General features: G+C 36.2%; 1 protein-coding gene across 2 annotated transcripts in view; it reads right to left on the bottom strand.

Annotated features, from left to right (window-relative positions):
• Nucleotides 1–782: 782 nt before the first annotated feature.
• LOC145692650 (uncharacterized) overlaps nt 783–22,226 on the bottom strand; it is a 36,729-nt gene continuing 15,285 nt past the window's right edge. For both annotated transcript variants that reach the window (XM_081768004.1, XM_081768003.1), the window contains exons 3-5: nt 19,149–19,302; nt 17,851–17,943; nt 783–12,780 (exon numbers count right to left, since the gene is read on the bottom strand). In XM_081768004.1, the coding sequence (XP_081624130.1) occupies nt 12,656–12,780; nt 17,851–17,943; nt 19,149–19,302 (372 nt within the window). In that variant the 3' untranslated portion in view covers nt 783–12,655. The remainder of the gene's footprint in view (nt 12,781–17,850; nt 17,944–19,148; nt 19,303–22,226) is intronic.

Here is a 22,226-nt window from a genome sequence, read left to right as displayed (position 1 = left end):
AATTTGTATGCACGTTTGCTTTGCCGAGAGGATTGAATGATTTTTTAAAATTTTAAGTTACGAAATAGTCTGCAACATATGTAATGATCATAACAATGATAACAAATACGTTTGTCCACATTAAAAAATGCACAGAAAAGTAACACAGTATGAAACTTAAAATTGTAGATTCATAGTAGAGGTTCATAGTAATGTGAAATAACAAATATACAATTTTCCCCTATGTTTTGCAATTTATTGCTATAGAATTAATAATTTTGCTTCGATTTCCTCGCGGCACACCGACGGCCCATTCGCGGCACAGCAGTGTGCCGCGGCACACCGGTTGGGAAACGCTGCTCTATGTAGACAAAGTATTGAAAGTGAGTCTCATTTCGTTTCAAAATGGCCATTTCTAGGTTTCCAACCTCAATGTCCAGAGCTTTTTGTTTTCGATGTTCTGAAGTACGCCTCAACGTGCACAGAACATTGTCCATTCCATTATCTTTCATATGGTTTTGGTTTGAACTCATTATCTTTAAAAGTTAAAAAGTTACAGTTTTTAACGGAATCCTCTGAAAAGTGTAAAATACGCTCAGACGCCTATACAAAATGGCCGCTACAAACAAACCTGCGCGGCTAAAAAATAAATGAGTACTCGTTTTCAACTCTCTGAATGTGGTTCAATCTTAGGTAAAAAAAAAATAAAGAACTAAATTTTGTCAGCAACCATCATTGATCGATTTCATTTGGATTGACCGGTATATAAAAAAAGAGCAAATGCCAACAATTGTGGAGGTAGCATGTATATATATATATATATATATATATATATATATATATATATATATATATACAGATGGATATCAAAGTAACGGAAGTCTAACAAGAGGCAACTAACATGGTAAACAAAGCATTGGACAACCTACTGCACATAAACCAATAGGATACACCTAGTCGCCTAAACTGTCCGCATAATCACGGCAATATTTTGTCCTTTGTGCGTAATAATATCACTAATGGAGTACCATGAAGTAAGCTCACACCACCAGAGCCGTAGCCACGTTTAATAGTAGGAGATAGAGTGTCCGAGGCATACTGTATGCCTCTTTTGAGGGTTCGTCACATATAAATGTAATGTTGTTGGAAATAAGGAAAAGATGACTCATGGGAACATCGATAGTTCAAGTTTTATGTTCTTGGCAACGTCTTTTGCGGCTACCGCGTTCACGATGGTTATCAGATTTCTTTGAAGTCTCAACTCGACAATTGATACTGGGATTACCTAACCTAATCCTCATTGCACTAATTGTAGGAACAGATCGTTCTAGACGCTTATTTAGTTCTGCAGTCGGTTGAGGTGCATTAGTTCTACGATCCTTGCTGACGATTCTTTTGAATTTTCAGCGGCCCATTTCACCTAGGCTTGGTTTCTCTTTTCTGATAATATCTTGACACGAATGCTCTTAGCTGTCACTGTCTTGGACACTTCTTATCTATACACCTAACACACCTCTTTCAACTAACCGTGCACCTAAACTTTGTCCTGATTGAACACGGGAGAGATCTACCATTTTGCACCAATATCTGGTATACTGCACAGACGAATCCGTATTACATCACCTGCCTTACTATTCACTATTACGAATGTTCAGTATTACTATCTCACAAAGATTACGTATTGTTCATGTTCCGTTACTACACATGTTCCATTATTTTGATAACCATCTCTATATACACAAAGCAAAGGCATATACACAATCATAAATGGGACCAATGCCCATACACATTAAACGTAACTACTCGTTTCTAGAAGGAAATAAACCAATTTTCAACTAATATATTAACTGAACCACACCAATGACATAACATATGAACCATACCAATGACAAAATCTTTTTCATCTTTTGGTTAACCTATAAAAGTGATTTTATATATTAACTTTTTTGAACGAAATACGTAATACCTCGTTTTATTCATATATAAGAAATTACTAAATTCTGTTGTTATTCTTCTCAAAGTAAACAGTAATAAATCTTTGTCTAATAAAAATTTAGATTCAGTTAAAAGTGCAAGTTTGCAAACAGGTCAAATATTATCGCTCACCTGAGCCCAGGTAAACTTAAGTGAGAAGTGGATGCATGCGTATGTTGTGTAATCCGTTAACTGATGGTGAAATGGGTGATTGAAAGAAACAACGAATGTGTTAAATGAAGTCGCAACGTTATCGCTCAGTTGAGCCCAGGCAGTGTTAAGTGAGAAGTGACTGCATGCGTCTGTTTGTGTGACCCGTGACGGATTGTGAAATGTGTAATCGAAAAAGAAGAAGATGATGATGATTCTGTGTTAAATTTTATTTGAAACTTGCTAAATTGGCTGCGGGACGTACGAAATGCTGCGAGTAACATTTGATGATGCATCAATGAGTGGTGCAACGATCTTTCAGCGATTTTCATGATTCCAAGCTCGAACGATGATCCCCGTCCATGAGTTCGAATAAGCAGAAAATTACCTAGGTCAGTCCACTTGTGAGATCCGATCGTCGACTGTCTGTTTGTTTGTCCGTGTCCATCGTCTCAAGTCACCAAACCCCATTAAGATCTATCGATGTAGTGTCGTGAAATTCAAGGGAACTAGAGGAAAGAGCTGTAGATATTGAAAAAAACACTATACTAAATTTATGCCAGTGCTTGAAGTGGGTCAGAAGAGGCGGAACGTAACTGTAGCTGTGATTGTTTCCTTTGGGAAACGGCGTCATAGCAGTTAATGAAATTTTCAGTTTTATGCCCCATAATTATGCTCAGAGACTACAAGAGACAATAATAATGAAATAAGAGTGGAGTGAAGAAAGTGGGAGGAAACTCAAAAAAAACCTACGTATACGGTCTGTCTACCACAAAGTCCACTTGGCGCGAACTGGAAATGAAATGAAATCTTTAAGTTTTACGTCCCACGGATATGCCGGTTAGGCTAAAGGAGACGGTGATGATGAGGGATGAGTGAAATGGTGGAATGAAGAAAGTGGGAGGAAACGGGAGAACCCCGAGAAAACCCACGAGCACGGTTTGGCGCGAACTGGAATCGAACCAGGAAACTCACATAGAAGTTGAGCACTCTACCACTGACCCACTACACTTTCCATGGATTACTTTTTTAAAAAATGGTGAAATACGAGGACCAGTCGAAAAGTTCCCGGAATGATGATGTAGTTTTGACACTTTTGACGCAATGACAATGAGTCTTTAGGTTGCCTAATTACGCACTTGACAAGTATTAACACGTCATAACAGGCAGTGTACAGAGTAATGTAACTGAACGAAGAAGTGTGTGGAGATCAGTCGTCACAATTTCACAGATCGAGCAACGCGTAAACATTAAATTTATGTGTAAATTGGGGTAAATATGATTCAGAGACTTTGATAGCCTTTAAAACAGTTTAGCACCATCGGATGTTTGGATCTTCCCAAAGCTAAAAATGGAGCTTTTCCGTTTCGCCAACGCAGAAGAGATCAAAATTAACGCGACGTCTAAACTTCGGAAGATACCAGTGTTTCCACGAATCACACGAGCGGTGGAGCAAGTGTATACGTTCCCAAGGTTCTTATATTGTGCTAATAAAGAGCTACAACAGAACTTTTCGACTGCCCGTTGTACATTTTAGTAAGTAAGAGGTTCTCCGTTTCAAACACAGACTCATTCTCTGCGACTTATAAAAAGAAGGATCAGCAATTCACCATCTTTTCTGACACGAAAGACAATTATCAATAATCGGGTGCTTTGTGTGCATGTGTTTTCGTGTACGATTTCTAGTTCCTATATCATACAAATCACTAAAGATATTATGCAAAACATAAATTAACGAAATTATACAATTATAAAAATATATGTATTTACAATAAAATATTGCGCTTATTCCTAATACTTACTTCAAAAACAAATTGCGTATAGGATTAATCAATCTAATGAAAAACAAAATTTACCCCACAATGTAATAAATTAATGTTTGTTAATTAATATTTTTATAATAAATACAATACTAGTTAATTGTTCTTAATTGTCACAAAAGTAAATGCAATAAATAAATAAATCTCATCGTTGTCAGAAAAAAAATCTCTCATTTATTTCTTAATATAATAGATATTCTCATTTACATAGAAAATATACGGTATAAGTTCATGAAAGGTCAATGTGTACCTCCCTTATCTATAGTGTTAACAGCCCTCTATCGCTGTATGATTTTGATTTGTACACAAGTGAAGACAAGCTGTAAATGCAGTACAGAAGGTTGTTCGCTGTATATCTGACCATTTTCGATTCGATGCTGCCAACTGGCGTATCATTCTGGAACTATGGGGTTGCTGGCGGGAGCAGTGTTGTGTCTCACCTTATAGGTGCGTGGGTGTTATCAAATGGCGCCGAAAATCAACAGGTATTGCGAGGGTTACGTAATGGCTCTTTCCCATGCTAAGTTTTCGTACGTAAGCATTGTGAAACAGTATCGGGAAAATGGATTCAACATTCGGTGTGACTACTGCCAAAGCTATTGTGGTCCGTTCGACACAACAGGCTTCCCGTCCAGAACATCCATCCTCGAAAACCACCAGAAGGGCTGCAAGCAAAGTGATATGGGCCTCAGATTCCACCTTCAGCGCCTCAGGTTGAAGTGTGTGTGGAAGGCAAGTGTATACCACCTGCTACCGCGTCACATTGCCGAACTGTAGGGAACTGTATGAGAAGTACCTGGCGGGTTCTAAATGGAAGAAAGTTGTGGCAATGAATGAATCATATGTCCATCTCACTTCTGGTAGTTACATTCGGGCGATCACATACCGAGACATTGACGGCAAGGGGCGAAGTAACTTTGTCAGTGCAGGGAAAGTTTCCGTCGTGGCTTTATGGTTGTTACGGGATTCGTATATGAAAGTACGTTGATGATACGCAAAGTGAACAAAAACGTGTAGATGAATGCAAGATACTTCCAAGAATCCATTCTGACATCTATCTATCGGAGAGACATCCCACAATTTGCATGGAATGGACGCGAACCAGGTGATGAACCATATGTACAAGGCTTCGAGTCATACCGCCAGAACATCAATACGTTTTTATCAGGAAATGGCAGAGGAATTGGGAATTCGTGTCATTCCGTTTGAAGACATTTCTGTGAAAAGCACAGATACCCAGTCCAATGGATTTTTGCGTGTTTGGACGTTTGGACTCTTGAAACGACGTCTTCAACATCGCCGCCTGCGTACCCTGGTTGGTATCTGGGTAGTTTGCAGGGAGGAGTGGGACAGACTTTCCATGCCTGTCCTGTGCTGGAGCTTGCTTTAATGGAAACTGCGATGCCGTGTGATAGTCCGCAATGTTGGGGCTTCAAGAGAATGATCGTTGGTGGCGGCGAAAGTGAGTACCCATCATAAATGGTCAGATATAAGGCGAAGAACCCTCTGTATTGCTGAATAAAACTATAGATCTTCGAATTGACTTCCGAGAACTACAGAAAAGATCTGATTACATCAGGTCCACATACATTTTTTGATCACATGTACTTACAGGCTTTTGAAGAGAATATACCCAGCAAACTCCTTATTGCCCGCTGTGCGAGTTATCCGTACGAAAAATATGTATACAGTTACTACGTACTTGCTTTGACGCATCAATTTTGTATCACTGAGCACACAAAACGCTAAAAAATAGCTTTTCACCAGTCATTTGTGTGTTTGTAACAAGTTTTTTTTATTATTCACGTTTTTTTTTTTTTTTTTTTTTTTTTTACATTATTCTAACCCTAAAAAATCAACATTCGTATTTTGAGACCTGATTCATGTGGCGATTGGTTCGAATAATAAGAAGTTTGCTGTATATATTTTTGATCGTCATAAAAAGAAAGAAAAAGAGATAATAATAATAATAATAATATAAATAATAATAATAATATAAATAATAATAATAATAATAAAAGATCTTTGAGGTCAGAAATTATCATGCTATTTCACATGCAAGGCGTTCGAAAAACTAGTCAATGTAAGAACAATATTACATGAAACGTCCAAAAGTAGTTCGTTTTACTATTAGAGTAGTTGAAATGCCCTTTTTTGTACAAGAATACAGGTTTATCAAAAGTATTTCAATCACTTTTGCCTTTAATATACATATGGGGGGATGAATTTTACCTTAAACGACCTGGAAGTTTCACTATTCATCTGACCTACCCCGAAAACTATCGACTGCGCATTGGTATCGGTAGTTTTCAATTATTTCTTCATGTCACCCCCTTCCCACCGTCACTCCTCACCACCTATTAAAAAAAGGTAATAAAAGCCAAAATTAGGCCAGGCTGCCCTCCTGTATCTAAAATCAAAATTAGTGCAACTTCTAGGAGAGCTTGCCTTAAATCATCGTTATATTCATGTTCATTTACATAGATGGCTTTAATGAAAATAAAGAGTAACAATGAAAAATGAATAAAGTACTTCTGAAAAGTTTTAAGAAGTAGTCTTGGTAAAATTTACGTTATTAAGTTTTCATTATACAGGGTTAAACTAAATGATTCATCGGGTTTCAAAGCACTGTTTAATGCCAAGTATACGACGTACAAAGACAGATGATACATGAAAAGATAGATACACTTACCAAATTCTAAAAGCCCGCCTCGTGGCTCGCGTGCATGCTAGATGACAGGCTTGTGACGGCACTCTACAAAATGGTGGCAATACAGAAGAAGAGTTTTTGTGTGTTAAAATATGCGAAGTGTTCGTCGGGTACGAGTGCTCAACGTGCATTTGTACGCAAATACGGAAAAGCTGCACCTGGTCACCAGAGCATTTTGCGTTTGTTTCGTCAGTTTCCTGATACTGGTTGTCTGTGTACAGGAAAAACACGGGGCGACCGCGTGTCTCAGAGGAAATCGTGGAGCGCGTGATACAAGAACTTTGTGAGCAGCCCACGAAAATGACTGTTCGTAAAAGCCGTGAACTTTGCATTCCGCAGAAAATAGTGGGATGTTTTGCGGCGGTGGTTGTATTTCGAACCCTATACCGTTTGCAACTGTTACAACAAATGCACGCTGAACGCTCATAAACAACAAACAGTTCTTATATTCTAACATACAAAAACAACTCCTGCATTACCGCCATCTTGTAATGCAGTCACAAGCCTGCCATCTAGCGTGCACGCGTGCCACAAGGCGGGCTTTTAAAACTTGGTGAGTGTATTTATCTTTTCATTTATCGCTCGTCTTTGCACGTCGTATAACTTATCATTAAACACTGCTTTGAAACCCGATGAATCATTTAGGCTAACTCTGTATTACTCTTGAAATTAAGTCACAAAAGATTCTATGCCTACAATATTGGATTATTTTTTAAGGGATACCTTTATACTGCATTATCCGTTACCATAAACTTAGAAGGAAATTATAGTGCAAAAGCTATTAGTAAGATCACCCACACGGGTTTTCTACTTTTTAAAAAACCTCGCTACATTATGAGATCACACTTTTACATATTACTTAAGCCACTAATGACCAGCCCTCTGAATTGCATCTTGTCCATTACAACAATGAGTCTAAAGTTTTGTTAACTGCTTTAAACAAAGGTTTCTTCTAAAAGCACATCCACGCGGTATTATTTACAACAGCATTGTACATAGTTGCTATTTATTACACTGAGATTACATTATAAAATCATATCTTCTCAACATTTTGAAACTTTTGGCACAAAAAATGTTTACAGGAACATTTACAACATGACAAATAGACGAAAATTTCATAATTACACTTATTACAAACATGAATTCTTTTATTCGTCTTCTCTCGAGAACTCGTCCTGTCAGAAAACCTACAACTGTCTCTCATTCAATTTATTCTGGAAATTTTTTTTTCAGCAGTGGAAGAACGACTACAGTAATACGATTTTCTGGTAGGTACAAAGTATATATACTAAACAGTTGAATGGTGAGATTACATATAAAAGCCTCAGATGTGAACGGATTTGTACTGTTATCGCATAAATGCTTCATATTTTCTTTTTTATAATACATGAAACAGTAATGCATATGTAAAATATTAAAAAAAAAGTATTTTAAAATAAAGATTTTTAAGAACTTGAAAATATTTACCTCAAAAACATATTCGTATTATTACTAACTGAAACTCCACATTTCAACTTACTTTCACGAAGAAAAAGCTAAGAATTAAAAAAAAATAAAATAAATTATATAATATACAGGGTGAACCTGAAAGATGTGTACAAACTCCGGAGGTGATTCGTGACATCAAAAGAAGACAAAAAGTTCTCTTGCATGTTGTCGAATTACCCATCGTGTACGAGTGACAGACAGAGGTGCCAGCTTGGAATCGACAATCGAATCCTGACAACTGAAACGGAACAGAAAGATGTGCGCTAACTATCTCTGTCTGCGCAAATGCCTAATGTGCCATTTTACTGATGTTCATAGCCATATTTAACTAGTTTTGATGTCACGAATCATTTCTCGCAGTTTGTGCATATCTTTCTGCTCCATTCCAATTGTCAGGATTCAATTGTCGATTTCAAGTTGTCACTCTGTCACTCGTACATGACACCGAATTCAACAACATGCAAAAGGACTTTTTATCTCCTTTTGATGTCACGAATTACCTCCCGGAGTTTGTACTCATCTTTCAGGTTCACCCTGTACATCCAATCACAACAGCCGTTGTTCGCTGCGAGGAAATATTTTTCGATGTTACTTTCGATTGTTTAAATGGAATTAAAACCTTTCACATTATCATATAGAAGAAAGCATGACTTAAAACATTTGCAAAGATAATTCAATGTTACTTTGACAATCGAAAGTTATATCGACAAATATTTGTGTACAGCGGCGAACTTTTAATGAAATGATTGTACAAGTGTGGAAGCTGCCTTGACAGATGATCGCTGGATTTTAATGTTGCCAGGTGTGTTACTTCCTGTTTTTGTACACATTGTGATTAATAAAGGAAACCATTACTGAATTTTAATAAGTAATTATACGAGGATTCATGACACCTTTCTTCATTACGATATTTAATCTTAGTACGCGCTATGAATATGGTTGATTTTATTATGTTTTACTTCAAATGCATCATCAACGGATTCAAATTCAGAAGAATATACACAAAATACTGTCCACCGAATGTAAATGCCTTCCTGATGGAATTTTGTCTTTGTACTGCTCATAAGCTCCATTTGTTGCAGTTGACTATTTTTATTCATACCAGACTTCGAAAAATATCATACCGTAATGGTAGTCATTTACTACGTAAGTCTACACAACTTGCCTATTTCGCAACTTCCATTACGATTTTATTGCCTTTCTTCGCAATACTAAACAATAATGGAATAGTTGGAAAGATGTGAAGTGTTGGGATAGTTCCATTTCGGAGAACGAAATCAAGAAGTTAGTATGTTACTAGATCTCTGTCACATAAATAAAAAGACATACAATAACAAGATACAGTTGGACGGAAAAATGAAACAGGAATAGATAACGTGATTAGCGACAGAGTATGGAAAAAGCTCTGAGGGATGTGAAAGTGATTTTGAGGAGTATAGGATGATCACAGATTATTGTTCGGAGACTTCAAGAAACAGAAACAAATAAAAAAAAAAAAAAAAAAATCCTACACGGAAGCTGATCTATTGCATCGGAACAAATTGAAATTGCTGCCTATCTAAAATATTTCACACACACACCCTCTCCGCCCACTACCCATTTATCATGCTGGACGTCATGACCACCCGTATGTACCGCTGCATGACGCCGCAGTTTCCACTACAATAAACTTCATTGTGGCTGTATCAGGGGTATATTATCCCCATTCCTGTTTGGAGGCTTCTATTTACAGTGCAAAATCGACGTGGCGGAAAGAGCCATCTGTGAAGTATAATATTCCATAATCTATAGGACGAGCATCTGGACTTAACGGGAAGGTCCTTAAACGGAACAACATGGTTACCAGTTACAGCTGCCACGAGTTGGTAGAAGGCCAGTGATGTTTCGGCTCTGTGACATGAAGCCTTATTCTGATGCAGTTCCACATGATGGGTGTCAGTGACATACAACGCTGCATTTTCGTCTATGTCAACTGGGGATAGGATACCTTTGTAAAAAGCAGCACTAATTTTGACCGTTTTTTTGACTTTACGAATCTTGAGCTTTCGTTTGTAGCAAAAGCTAGTAATAACAATCAAACCTTTCAAGGTACTTTCTTTGCATTCGCAGTTACATAGGAAAACCTCTGTAGGTGATGGTCCGAACTTTTTCACAGCTACGCAGATTCATGCTTCATTCACTGGCACAACAAATTCCAGCGGTCATAAGCTAGGTTGCGCTCGTACTGTCTTCTGTCCTTGCTCTTTCGCTTTGCGATATACTGTGGTGTTAACACACGTGTACTGGCATTGCAGACAGTTTGCAGTCTCAGCCTCAACGTTGACTGGATCGTATGAAATCATTCGGCCATTACACGAACAGTAGTCCGATACTATTTTTTGTGAATAAAACTTCTTAACTCTCCTACACAACAGCTCAAGGACTTATACACGTACGCCTACAGTTTGGTTGCTCAGTGAAACCTGGTTTGAGAGTGTCGCCGTCTTCAAATTGTTCCGATAAGAACAGATCAGCCTTTTTAAGATATCAGCGTTGTACAACCAGTTTATAAAAAAATATAACATCTTACTACTTCCAAATGCACTTTAACTACACTAAGCTATTTCAGCAATCAATATTGCCTTCGTTAGTAGCTCCGGAATACTCATACAGAATTCAACGGTAGTCGAATTCAAACATTTTACAATATTTCAAATAATTTACGAAGGTCAATATACATCCTTCTCTGCTTAACTGTCGCTCAGTGAAAGCGTCTATGTAATGTTCGTCGTTACTATTTCAACGAGAAACAATGAAGCGTATGAACCATCGAAAACATTTTTGAAAGTATGGCATTTTTAGCATTTTAAACGTTCACATATCAACAAGGTATATAGAATGGTAAAATTTGGAAAACTACTACTTTTTTTCACATTTCTGTTACTGCATTGGCCCTCTATCTTTACACTTTCCAAATAAAACTAATATCTTGCCTCACCTTCCACCTCTTGTTTATACTATGCAATATGTATATAAAACTGTTTTCTTGGTTTAAATTGAAGAATTATAATTTGACATATCACTTGTAGTACCTCTCAGATCTCGATTTAACTGTCATCAAATTTTATGCTAAAGCCTCTGATTTCTTTGATATACAGCTGCAAAGTTCTCGTGTTAAAACAATATGATCACAGAAGATGCTTACAAAAATCCCGTAAGCTCAAAAAACTTTTAAGCAGTAGTGTACGTCGTTACAAAAGTTCTACTGCAAAGTATTTGCAGTAGAAGATGGTTCAAAAGAAGACTCATTCGAGGACACTAACTAAGGGATTTAAACCTCAACATTTTTCAAAATTCTCAGAAGTGAATACAAACGTTCATGTGAGTTTCCGAGAGGTACTGACGAAGGCACTGGAAACTGCTTAGCAGTTCAGTGCTATTAAAGTGCAAACTGTTACGTTCTTTTGCAAAATGTATAAACATGTGTCACATGAAATCCTTAAATAAGTAATCATATAAACAAATTAGGAAATATATGCCTTAATGATAAAAAATAACTTGGAGAATGTTATCATAACCAGTAATTATACTAAATAAATTTAATTTACACAAAAAAGTATTTATTTATTTTTATTTTGAGAAGAAGTAGAAGCATGGTGCTTCACACACCACAAACTGTTAAATTTATACCCGAATTTATTTTCTTTTTTTTTTCTGTCAAGTGAATACATAATTTACTTAGACCATGGGCAACTTTATTTACACTTCCTTCCACAGGACAATTTACATTATCTTTAGTTAACTTTCTTTTCTCAATTAATGGCACTACGAATATCTGTAATATAGTTTTATCCTTAAACAATAAAAAAATAAAGAAAAATCCTGAATGTAGGGATAGAATATTGCCCGAAGCACATAGAAATACTACTGTGAGATACTGTATATTTTGATCAGTTACTTTTATCTTTTACAATATTTTTTTAAACACGTAACAATATATGGAATTAAGATTGGTGTGTATTGAGTACGAAAAGACATACTCTTAAAGCTATGAGGAGTTGATGAATTCTCTTCAGATACACTGTTACTTCTAACTCAAACTTGATCCGCACTTACACAAACTGTTACATACACTGCAAGAGAACCTGAAGTTATCTTTAAAAAAACCTGATAATCACGGCAGTGTTCCTTTCATATGCTATGATAAATTTTTGACATACATTTAAAAAATTATAATAATAACTGGCTTCTGGGAGGAAACTCATTTAAAACATAGCAGTATATTTACAAAATGACAAAACACGCCCACTGTACTACATTGTGCAGTCTTCTTCAGTAACATCTGGCCTCACATTAGTAAGAAAAAAACGAAAGAAAAGAAAAAAGTACTATTCACACTTTTGGTAAGATTTTTCATACAATCTTATCTACAGATGAGAATGTAGCATATTAAAAAAAAAAAAAGTGAGGACTTACTTCTTGAAATGAAACTGTGGATAAACATTACACTGTACATTCTATGATACACTGGTTTTACACAATGAACGGTATTCTATTAGTCTGAATCACTATCTGAATCAGCAAGTGCTTTGATTCTGGAGTAGACCTTTGCAAACTCTGGATTTTGTTCAGTTGTAGTATTAGTGGTTTCCCAACCTGTTGACCGACGAGTTCGCGAACCTGAAAAATATCAGCAACTTAGTAATACTATCATTACAAATAATACCAACATTAATTTAAATAGTTTTGTTTTGGATATTCATTTTGTCATATTTAGAAAACTACTTCAGGAAGCAAGGAAGATAAAAAAAAAAAAAAATATTGACATAACATTGTAATGATTAATCGCTACTTGGGTACAATGTTTGGCTTATTTAACACTTCAATTTTTGAGATGTTTTCCAGTGACAGCTACTTTCTTTCATGCCAGAAAAACACAATAGATACTGAAGCCACTTTTTCTGCTCTGGCGAATTACATAGCACGATAATTGTCTCTTTATCTCAATGCCATCTATAAACACATAGCTTAAACATTACATTCACTCAGCACAGTTAAATGAAAAATATATACAGTGTTTGAAAACAACACTGACAACGTTTGGGAGGTGATTCTTGATACCAAGATAAGACAAATAGTATAGACCAACCTGGGTGAAGAAATACGTCATTTCGGAGTTATATGCTGCCGAAAACATGAAAAAATGAACTTTAAAGGTCCATAGCTCCAAAACTATGGGACCTACTGTAGTTCATAAATTATATCTTGACCCAACTACGGTAGATTCCATAGTTTTGGAGCTATAGACCTTTAAAGTTCTTTTTTTTTTTTTTTTTCCATATTTTCGGCAACATATAACTCCGAAAGGAAGCATTTGTGCACCCAGGTTGGTCATACTTTTTGTCTTGTCTTGGTGTTGTTTTGAAACACCCTGTACAAGTTAAGAATTACTACTCGACAGATATCACAACATAATATCACTTCTTTATTCTGTCCACACTTAAAGATTTCTCCGTTAAAAATTTCTATGGCAGAAGAAATTGCAAGATTTGAAGAGATTAATCAGTCTTCTGCTTACCCCTTGAAAGAGATATTTTAATTCGTCTTGTCCATTAAGTTCCATCTTTGTAGCCTTGATCTAAGCAGCTCAGTTTGGGCTCTTGATAAATTCAAAGTTCTTACCAGGCCATTGAGGTCAGTTTGGGTAACAAGATGAACCTGTTTTGATGATGATGATGATGGCTGGGATTCCACATCTGGCGTTTCAATGTCATCTTCACTTTCACCTTCGAAATCATTTGATGGTGACGGAACCGACAGCTCACCAATCTTGTCACTGTGGTTGACGAACAGCCTTGCACCACCTAAATCAGGATATACAAAGCTATCTGTATACTGACATGTTTGCTGCCCACGCCTTCAAGCCTGTTACTATATAAAGTGTAACAAGAGCCCTTTGGACCAAACCTTCGTGTTTCAGGTAATACGAGTCTATCCACTTGTATCGCCAACTTGCTATTGTCTTAACCCGACTTCAATGAAGGTAGACGGAAAGTAATGATTTTCACGGCCTTGGAATTTTCTTTCCTCCAGAGCCTAAACGGCTCGACAGATTTTGCTCAATGAGGTGCAGATAAATTCGTGATAATCTGAGGTGTGACGACGCCACTGGAAGCTGTTAAAACGTTAAAGAAAAATGACAACAAAACGTGTGGTATGAGACACTATCAAATAAAGAGCTCGGCGAAGTGATTCCAAAAATATATAGCGTATCGGCGGCACCAATCCTCTTGACAGATTGTGATATATATTATTACATAATAAATAAATTATCACCTAATAGTGCATCAATTTATTATTATTATTATTATTATTAACATGGACAACTAAGATAATATTTTTCAGTGCAAATATTTGGTTCGCGGAAGATGCGAGAATAGTTACCAGCATTTAAAAGTAAGAATAATCTGAGGCCAAGGTTGTTTGAACTGGAAAATAAACTTTTCCACAACAAGTTATAACATAACATTTAGCTAACTTTAATATGTGTATTTGTGATTTGATTTATTGTTTGCAAGAAAAGTTAAAAACAAAATATTTGGTGATGTTTTGGTGAATAAATACATGGATTTTTTAAAACTAAACAGAAAAACAAAAGTAACTTTTATATTTGTATACATAACAATAATATTTATTAGAAAACTATTATTTGGATTGTTTAAGATTTAAAAATATAGTGCCAACTACTTGTAACAAATAAATGAAGATGGTGCGTATAAAAAGTAAAACTTTTAAAGCAAATTATTTTTTAACGATTATTTATTTGGCTTTTACCATTTTGGATTTACTTCGTTTTGTTTAGAGCTTTAACATGAAGGTTTGAGTACCTGTTGTTAGGACATTAAGTATTTTTCTTTTAAAGTATAACTAATATATGGTATTGTATAACAGGTTAAAATTATTTATTGGCAATTTACACGTTTTATAGTAATTGTATGCTTTTTTGTGTATTTAACCTATGTGTAATTGTTTGTTTTAAATTTTAAATATTAATTAATTACATTATGCATTTTTATAATTAATTTTTATTTATTTTTTTTATTTTACTATTTGTTATATTTAAATGAAATGTTATGGATTATTTGGGTAATGGTTTTTACGTGACAGGCAATACATTATAACTATACTTTCACTATATTACCCGTTTCATTATTATGTGTACTAATACACTTTACCCATTAAACTTATAAATTAATTTTATATTTATTATTTTCATTTTGGGGAATACTCGTTCCTCATCCTCATTCCACTGCTAATCCTCTTCCTAAACTTTAAAACGGACGAAAAGGAAACTAACTGATCAACCTCACTAGAAGCTGAATAATGTATCACAAATTAGTGCATTTAGGTGCACCTAACCACGTTCACAACTTATATACAATAGAAACACTTATGTACGTACAAAATCCACTGATGTAGTGTACCAAAATACACTTTAACGTTACACTGAATTATATCCAGCATTTAAAATTGCTCACAATATATAAACTGTCATTTGTTTTTTGTATGTTTACATTTTATATTATAGTTGCCAAGTTACAAGTAGAATTTTTATAGGGTGATTTTTATGTATAGTACTTTATGAAATAAAATATTCGTATTATAATCATGAATGAAGAAATGTATTTTTAACATTGTTTCTTATTGATATAGTTGGCAATTACAACATTCCAATTCTTGTCCAAATTTCATTTCTTTGTATTTCGTACCGACTTTTTTCCAAATGAAATGAAATGAAATATTTCAGTTTTACGTTCCACGGTTATACCGTGAAGGCTAAAGGAGACGGTGATAATAAGAAATGAATGAAATGGTGGAATGAAGAAAGTGAGAGGAAACGGGAGAACCCCGAGAAAACCCATGCACACAGCGTTTGTCCACCACAAAGCACCACAGCTGAACGCTCTACCACTGAGCCATCGCAGCCCCTGACTATCTTCTTTTCGACTCAATCTAAAATACTTCATCTAAAGTACAGTTATTTAGAAAGACCAAATACCATAGCATTATTCGAGTAATAATTTAGTAAGTAGCAGTTCTTTTTAATTAATAACTTTTTCGTAAACTTTACATAAAATGTAATTAACACAATATTTTCATCAAACTTTGATATAAAACATCATTTTAAAAAAATCCGTGCGAGCGGTCCCGGGTTCGATTCCCGGTGGGGCCACTCGGTCGAAAAATTGTACAACGCTTTTTCAGGCCAGCCACCCTGAATGAGGTTTACCTGCGTTTTCCTCATTCACACCAGGCAAATGCCAGGGTGGTACCTAACTTATAGGTCCCAGGCCGCTTCCTTCCTTCCCCCATCCTTTCTTCCTTCCCTTTCCCCGGATTGTGTGCTCGCCCAGGGACGTCATCCCTCAAAACGTGACGGGCTAAATGCCTTAGATGCCAAAAGCCTAGAAATCTAAAATCCTAAATCCTTTAAAAAAAAAAAAAAATCCACTGAGATAGTTACGAAGTCTAGAGAGAGAAACTTTATAGCAACATCGGTCAGATCATATTTTCATGGCACCATATCCTCGGACGAAAGAAGTGAAAAAGACGTAAGTTCAAGAATAGTGCAGGCTAAACAAGCATTCAATAGGAAAAGAGGACTCTGCTAACATCTAGAAATGTGTCGTTGGACGTTCGAAAACGATTTATTAAGACTCTCGGATTGAACATGGCGCTTTACGGATCAGAGACGTTGACATTGAGAAAAGCTGGAAGCATTTGAAATGTGGTGTTGGCACAGAACGCTGCGCATATCATGGACCAAAAGGAAAAAGAATGAAGAAGTACTAAAGGAAGCTAATGAAGATAATAGGAAAAAGAAGAAACAGTATGGTTGGTCATATTCGCCACTCCGATTCGATCACCGTGCTGACAGAGGGAAAGACAGAAGGAAAACGAGGAAGAGAAAGCTCAAGGATAGAATATCTAAATGCAGTTACGAAGAAGAGACCTTATCAAAGTATAAAACAGCTCTTCCAAGGGAGAGAAAAGTTTTAAATTTCCATGTTGTGCACCAACCTATGGTTGAGGTGAGAAAGAAGTAGCATGTTGAACAAACAGAATAACGTTACCAGCACCACAAAGATGTTCTTGTATTCTCACTGAAACTTTGAAACAGCAAACGACATGGAGTTTTTATATCTTTAACTAGGTATAAAGCTTCAACGCAAATCTCTACTACGACTTGTGAAATGCTTAAGATGTGTTTCTTGGGTTGTTATTGATGTCATGTAGTCCAGGGTTCAACTCCTGTTGGAGAATATTTGGTTCCGACCCCAGACTGAAGTATAGATTGAAAAAATGAAATGAAATATTTAAGTTTTACGTCCCACGGTTATGCCGGTTAGGCTAAAGGAGACGGTGATGATGAGAAATGAGTGAAATGGTGGAATAAAGAAAGTGGGAGGAAACGGGAGAACCCGAGAAAACCCACGAGCACAGTCTTTGTCCACCACAAAGTCCACACGGCGCGAGCTGGGATCGAACCAGGGACCCCAAGCACCGGAGGTGAACGCTCTACCACTGAGCCACCACGCCCCCCTGAAGTATAGATTGATCTCTCATATACAATCGGTTATAAATGGCGTTTAAAAACTCCCAAGGGAAAAGAAAATAATACTAATTATGTAATCCGAGAGTAAGAATCGAATCTTTTGTATTTCTTGAAAAAAGGAAAAGGCAACTTACCGGTCAAAATGTTTCCCATATCAAGAGAAGCTACATCCTGCGCCTTCTCAAGCTTCTTTCTCAGCCGCTTGCACTTATCAAGGGTTGGTTTACCTGTAACATATTAACAATATACATCAATTACATACAAATTAAAATTTCTTTCTGTGCTTCAAAAGAAAATAATCTATTCACCACTCTGCGTGCTTTTCCAAAATATCACTTGATATTTTAAGTTACCCGTGTAGCCAATCGTCTCATTTGGTTTCCTTATTACGTTCTGTTGTTCTAAACAGCAATTAGAGAATTTCCGACGGAAAATTACCTAACGCCCTAACTTCATGGCCCAAAACTTTAAAAACAAAAGGTCTGCACAGAGCAATGTTCTATACGCACACTTAGCAGATCAAGGTCTGCCATTTTGCTAAGTGGAGGCCGAGGTGGCTCAGTGGTAGAGCGTTCAGGTCCCTAGTTACATGCCAGCTCGCGCCAAATGAGCTTTGTGGTGGACAAACACCGTGTGTGGGGGTTTTCTCGCTGTTCTTCCGTTTCCTCCCACTTCACTTCTCTCATCATCACTGTCTCCCTTAGCCTCGGTGCATAATCGTGAGACATTAAACTAAATATTTCATTTCATTTTATTCTGCTAAGTGTGATGCTATTTGTCCGTCCATGAGACACAAAATCACGAGAACTACTAGCTGAATTACCATTAATTTTGACTACGATATAGAGGGTGAAACGTTAGAAATAGAGTTCGCTAACATCAGTGACATTCAAACCAAAAAAAGTAGAGATCAACCATTACCGGTTTTAACATTGAACGCTATAAAGCCAAAACGGTAATAGATAGCGAGAAGCGATTTCCTGTAATCGATTAAGTATCCCAGAATACACTCCATCTCATTCTTTAACTCTCTACTAAAACCGGAAGTAACTTAAGTTCTTTTACTTGTTAACATCACGTAACCGGTTTTCCTTCTGCTCCGCCAAAACTTACATTTGCCTTGTAATTGTTATTAGGAGCATAAATCCTCCGAAAACGACTGCAGGTTTCAGTATAAACTTCATACATATAATAAACATAAAATAGTAACGCTATTCACTTGTTTCCGCAATTGCTCTACTAACTCGCTCAACACTTTGTTCAATTACTTACACTCCCAACATTCTCCCACGTGTCGCCAGAAACAAACTGATAAACCCATACTGAATGATAAAAAAGTTCGTTTCAAAATAAATATATGTTAATGTAGAGATATCCTTGCATCAAACAATTCCATCACAATCTCCTGACAAATGCTGTTTTGAATACATACCTTTCAAACCTTTCTCCTGAAGCAACTCCAACAGTCGTTCTGCACGCTGATTATCCGTCTTACAACCTTCCCACACAGTTGCGTAATTCTGAATTCGAATACCCGCTGTTCTCAAGTATAGTTTCATTTTCTCTATCTTTTTCGCTCCACGAGACTGCAACAAAAATAACACACTTTCTGAAAATCAACAGGCAATAAATTAAAAGTTAAAACTAAACAAATTTTGACAGTTGAGTTTTAAAAAACAACTGACAGCATATAGGTTGACAATATGATATAGCACACCAAGCTCTTTTCCAAACCTTACAATTACTGGTTAACAAAAGAAGTTACGTGCCTAGGAATTGAATCCAGGTTCGGCCAAGTTTGGTTCCCTAGCAAAGAGGACCTAACAGTAAGAAAAAGAATAAATACATAAATTACATGGGGGATTCTTTACGCACCAAATTAAAATTTTTCGATTTCAACTTCACATATTTTCATACTATTATTTTACTTGAATGACAACCGTCCGAAAACTACCAACTTGTTTTCTAAATAGTGTAGATATAAAATTTTCTTTATTCACGGAATTATTTTTAAATACTTTTAATGGAACGAATTACCATTTTTAAATTTTTATCACAAGAGAGATATTTACAATAAGGGAGTTGGAAGCAACTGAGTAGCACACTAAACTCGAACACAGGGGGGGAAAACTTCCCACATTCAGCAGGATTGTGACCATAATTTGTAATTGATATGAAGATACTAACATACGTATTAGGGAAGTACGAATTACATATTCTTTGTACAATTATCATCTATGTACCGATTGTTTTCTTTCATTCATCCGTCTAGCCTTTCGACAACTATTACTAACACATCATTATTATAGGTTTTCTGTCATTGTTAACACGCTATTTTTTGCGCGGGGCCATTTTTCCTTTTTTACGTAATAGTTCTTGAACATCGTTTTCTTCCCTTTCCTCATTAAAACGAAATCGTTGAGTTTTACGTCCCACTGTTATTCCGTGTGGGCTAAAGGAGACGGTGATGATGAGAAATGAATGAAATGGTGGAATGAAGTAGGAATAAACGAGGAAAACCTTGAGAAAACCCACGAACATGGTATCTGTCCACCACAAAGCTCACTTGGCGCGAGCTGGGATCGAACCAGGGACCCATGCACCAAAAGTGAACACTCTACCACTGAGCTACAGCGGCTCCTTTTTCCTTATTAACAACATTCTACTACAGACCAGGGTTGGCAAAAACTATGGTTTTTATTGAAAAAAAAACTTTTTTTTTTTTTGTTTAAACCAGTCCTTTTGGGTTTAAATAATTTGTTGTATGTATTTATATTACATATGAACAGAAATAAGTTTGTTTTGCCTTGGTGTTATTATGCAACAACAGGATTATGCTGGAAAGGGTCACATAAGCTTAAAGCGGAATCCAAACCACTTATCGGCTTACATCCAAGAGAAATTGTCCATTTGGACACGAAACCGGGACTGAATGGCCACAAATGCGATGAGTCTGCCGACTCACTCACGACAAACTCCTGATAAAAATACGTTGTACTTATCTTTACGTAGGCCTACTTGTAAGTATAATTGTCAAGAGTTATTTTAGAAGGACAAAAAGATAAACAGTTACACAAGTAAAAACTTATACAGAATTATATATAAATCGGGAAACTCCCGCCATAGCCATTGGGAAAATCCTGTTTACTTTAAATGTATTTGCATGTAAAATTTTAAGGTCAGCGTATCATAACCTGTACGCTAAAACTGAGGTATTAATTACAAATTTAGTATGTAGACACCATTCAATAAAATTAAAACGAAGTCCAATCCAAGCTAATGTTGGAAGTTACGTACGTAGGCAGTCGATAAATTTTGTCAATTTCTATCAACATATTTAAGCAACCTTGGCTTAGTCATAAAACAACGAGCAGAAATATACAATTTGGTTTCGTTTCGTATGTTTAGGCTTAACACCCTTATGTAATACCGAGGTTATCAAGTAGAAGACTTTTGCTTAAAGTGACACCCGAACCGCTATTTTGTTTACACTTGAAAGAAGGGTTGTAGTTCGACCGAGAATTGAACACGGGAGACCTTAATTAAAAGGTGAAAAGATGATTTGATATGTGAATACGTCACCATGAAGTTCACACGAATTAAAGCAATTTTCGTTTTTTTTTGGGGGGGGAGGGGGGGGGGATTAAACCCGTTATTTAAAAATAAACTGCTGGTTTAAACCAGCCAACCCTGCTACAGACTATAGAATAACATTTGGTAAAAGGGAGTTAATTTTTGAAAATGTAGAGTACAGTATCTTTAGTTATTTTGAAATTTAACGTTCCTTTTCAGTAACAATAATAATATATGAAACGAGGACTTAACGTTGAGATCTCAACTACATGAAAATTCACCACGAATCGAACGGAGATCTCCCGCGACGAAGGCGCATATGCTAATCCTAAAACCACGTAAAAGTTCACATAAAATACTTTTTAATAATTACATGGTATCATACTAATTATACATATGTATAAAAGAAATGAAATCTTTGAGTTTTACGTCCCACGGTTATGCCGGTTAGGCTAAAGGAGACAGTGATGATGAGTAATGAATGAAATGGTGGAATGAACTGGGAGGAAACGGGAGAACCCCGAGAAAACCCACGCACACGGTGTTTGTCCACCACAAAGTTCACTTATATGTATAAAAGAGTAAATCCACTCACTAAATAAGACTTTTTTTTTTTTTTTTTTTTTTCGAAATACATATCCTAAGACCCCTGGGGAAACTTCAATGATTTCTTGCCGTTTCCAGATCTCAGAATCTATTCGACGTAGAACACTGAAATCTTGTATAAATGTTCTTGTTACTAGTCTAGATGAGGTTCTTGGAATTGTTTATCCTCAGGAAAAAAAAAAATGAAATGAAATCTTTAAGTTTTACGTCCCACGCTTATGTCGGTTAGGCTAAAGGAGACGGTGATGATGAGAAATGAATATATTGGTAGAATGAAGAAAGTGGAAGGAAACGGGAGAACCCCGAGAAAACCCACGCACACGGTGTTTGT

This window comes from Thermobia domestica, chromosome 8 (assembly GCF_964235325.1).
Source record: "Thermobia domestica chromosome 8, izTheDome1.hap1.1, whole genome shotgun sequence".
Taxonomy (NCBI): domain Eukaryota; kingdom Metazoa; phylum Arthropoda; class Insecta; order Zygentoma; family Lepismatidae; genus Thermobia; species Thermobia domestica.
Note: the sequence above shows the minus strand (reverse complement) of the source record. Positions and strands in the feature narration are given on the sequence as shown.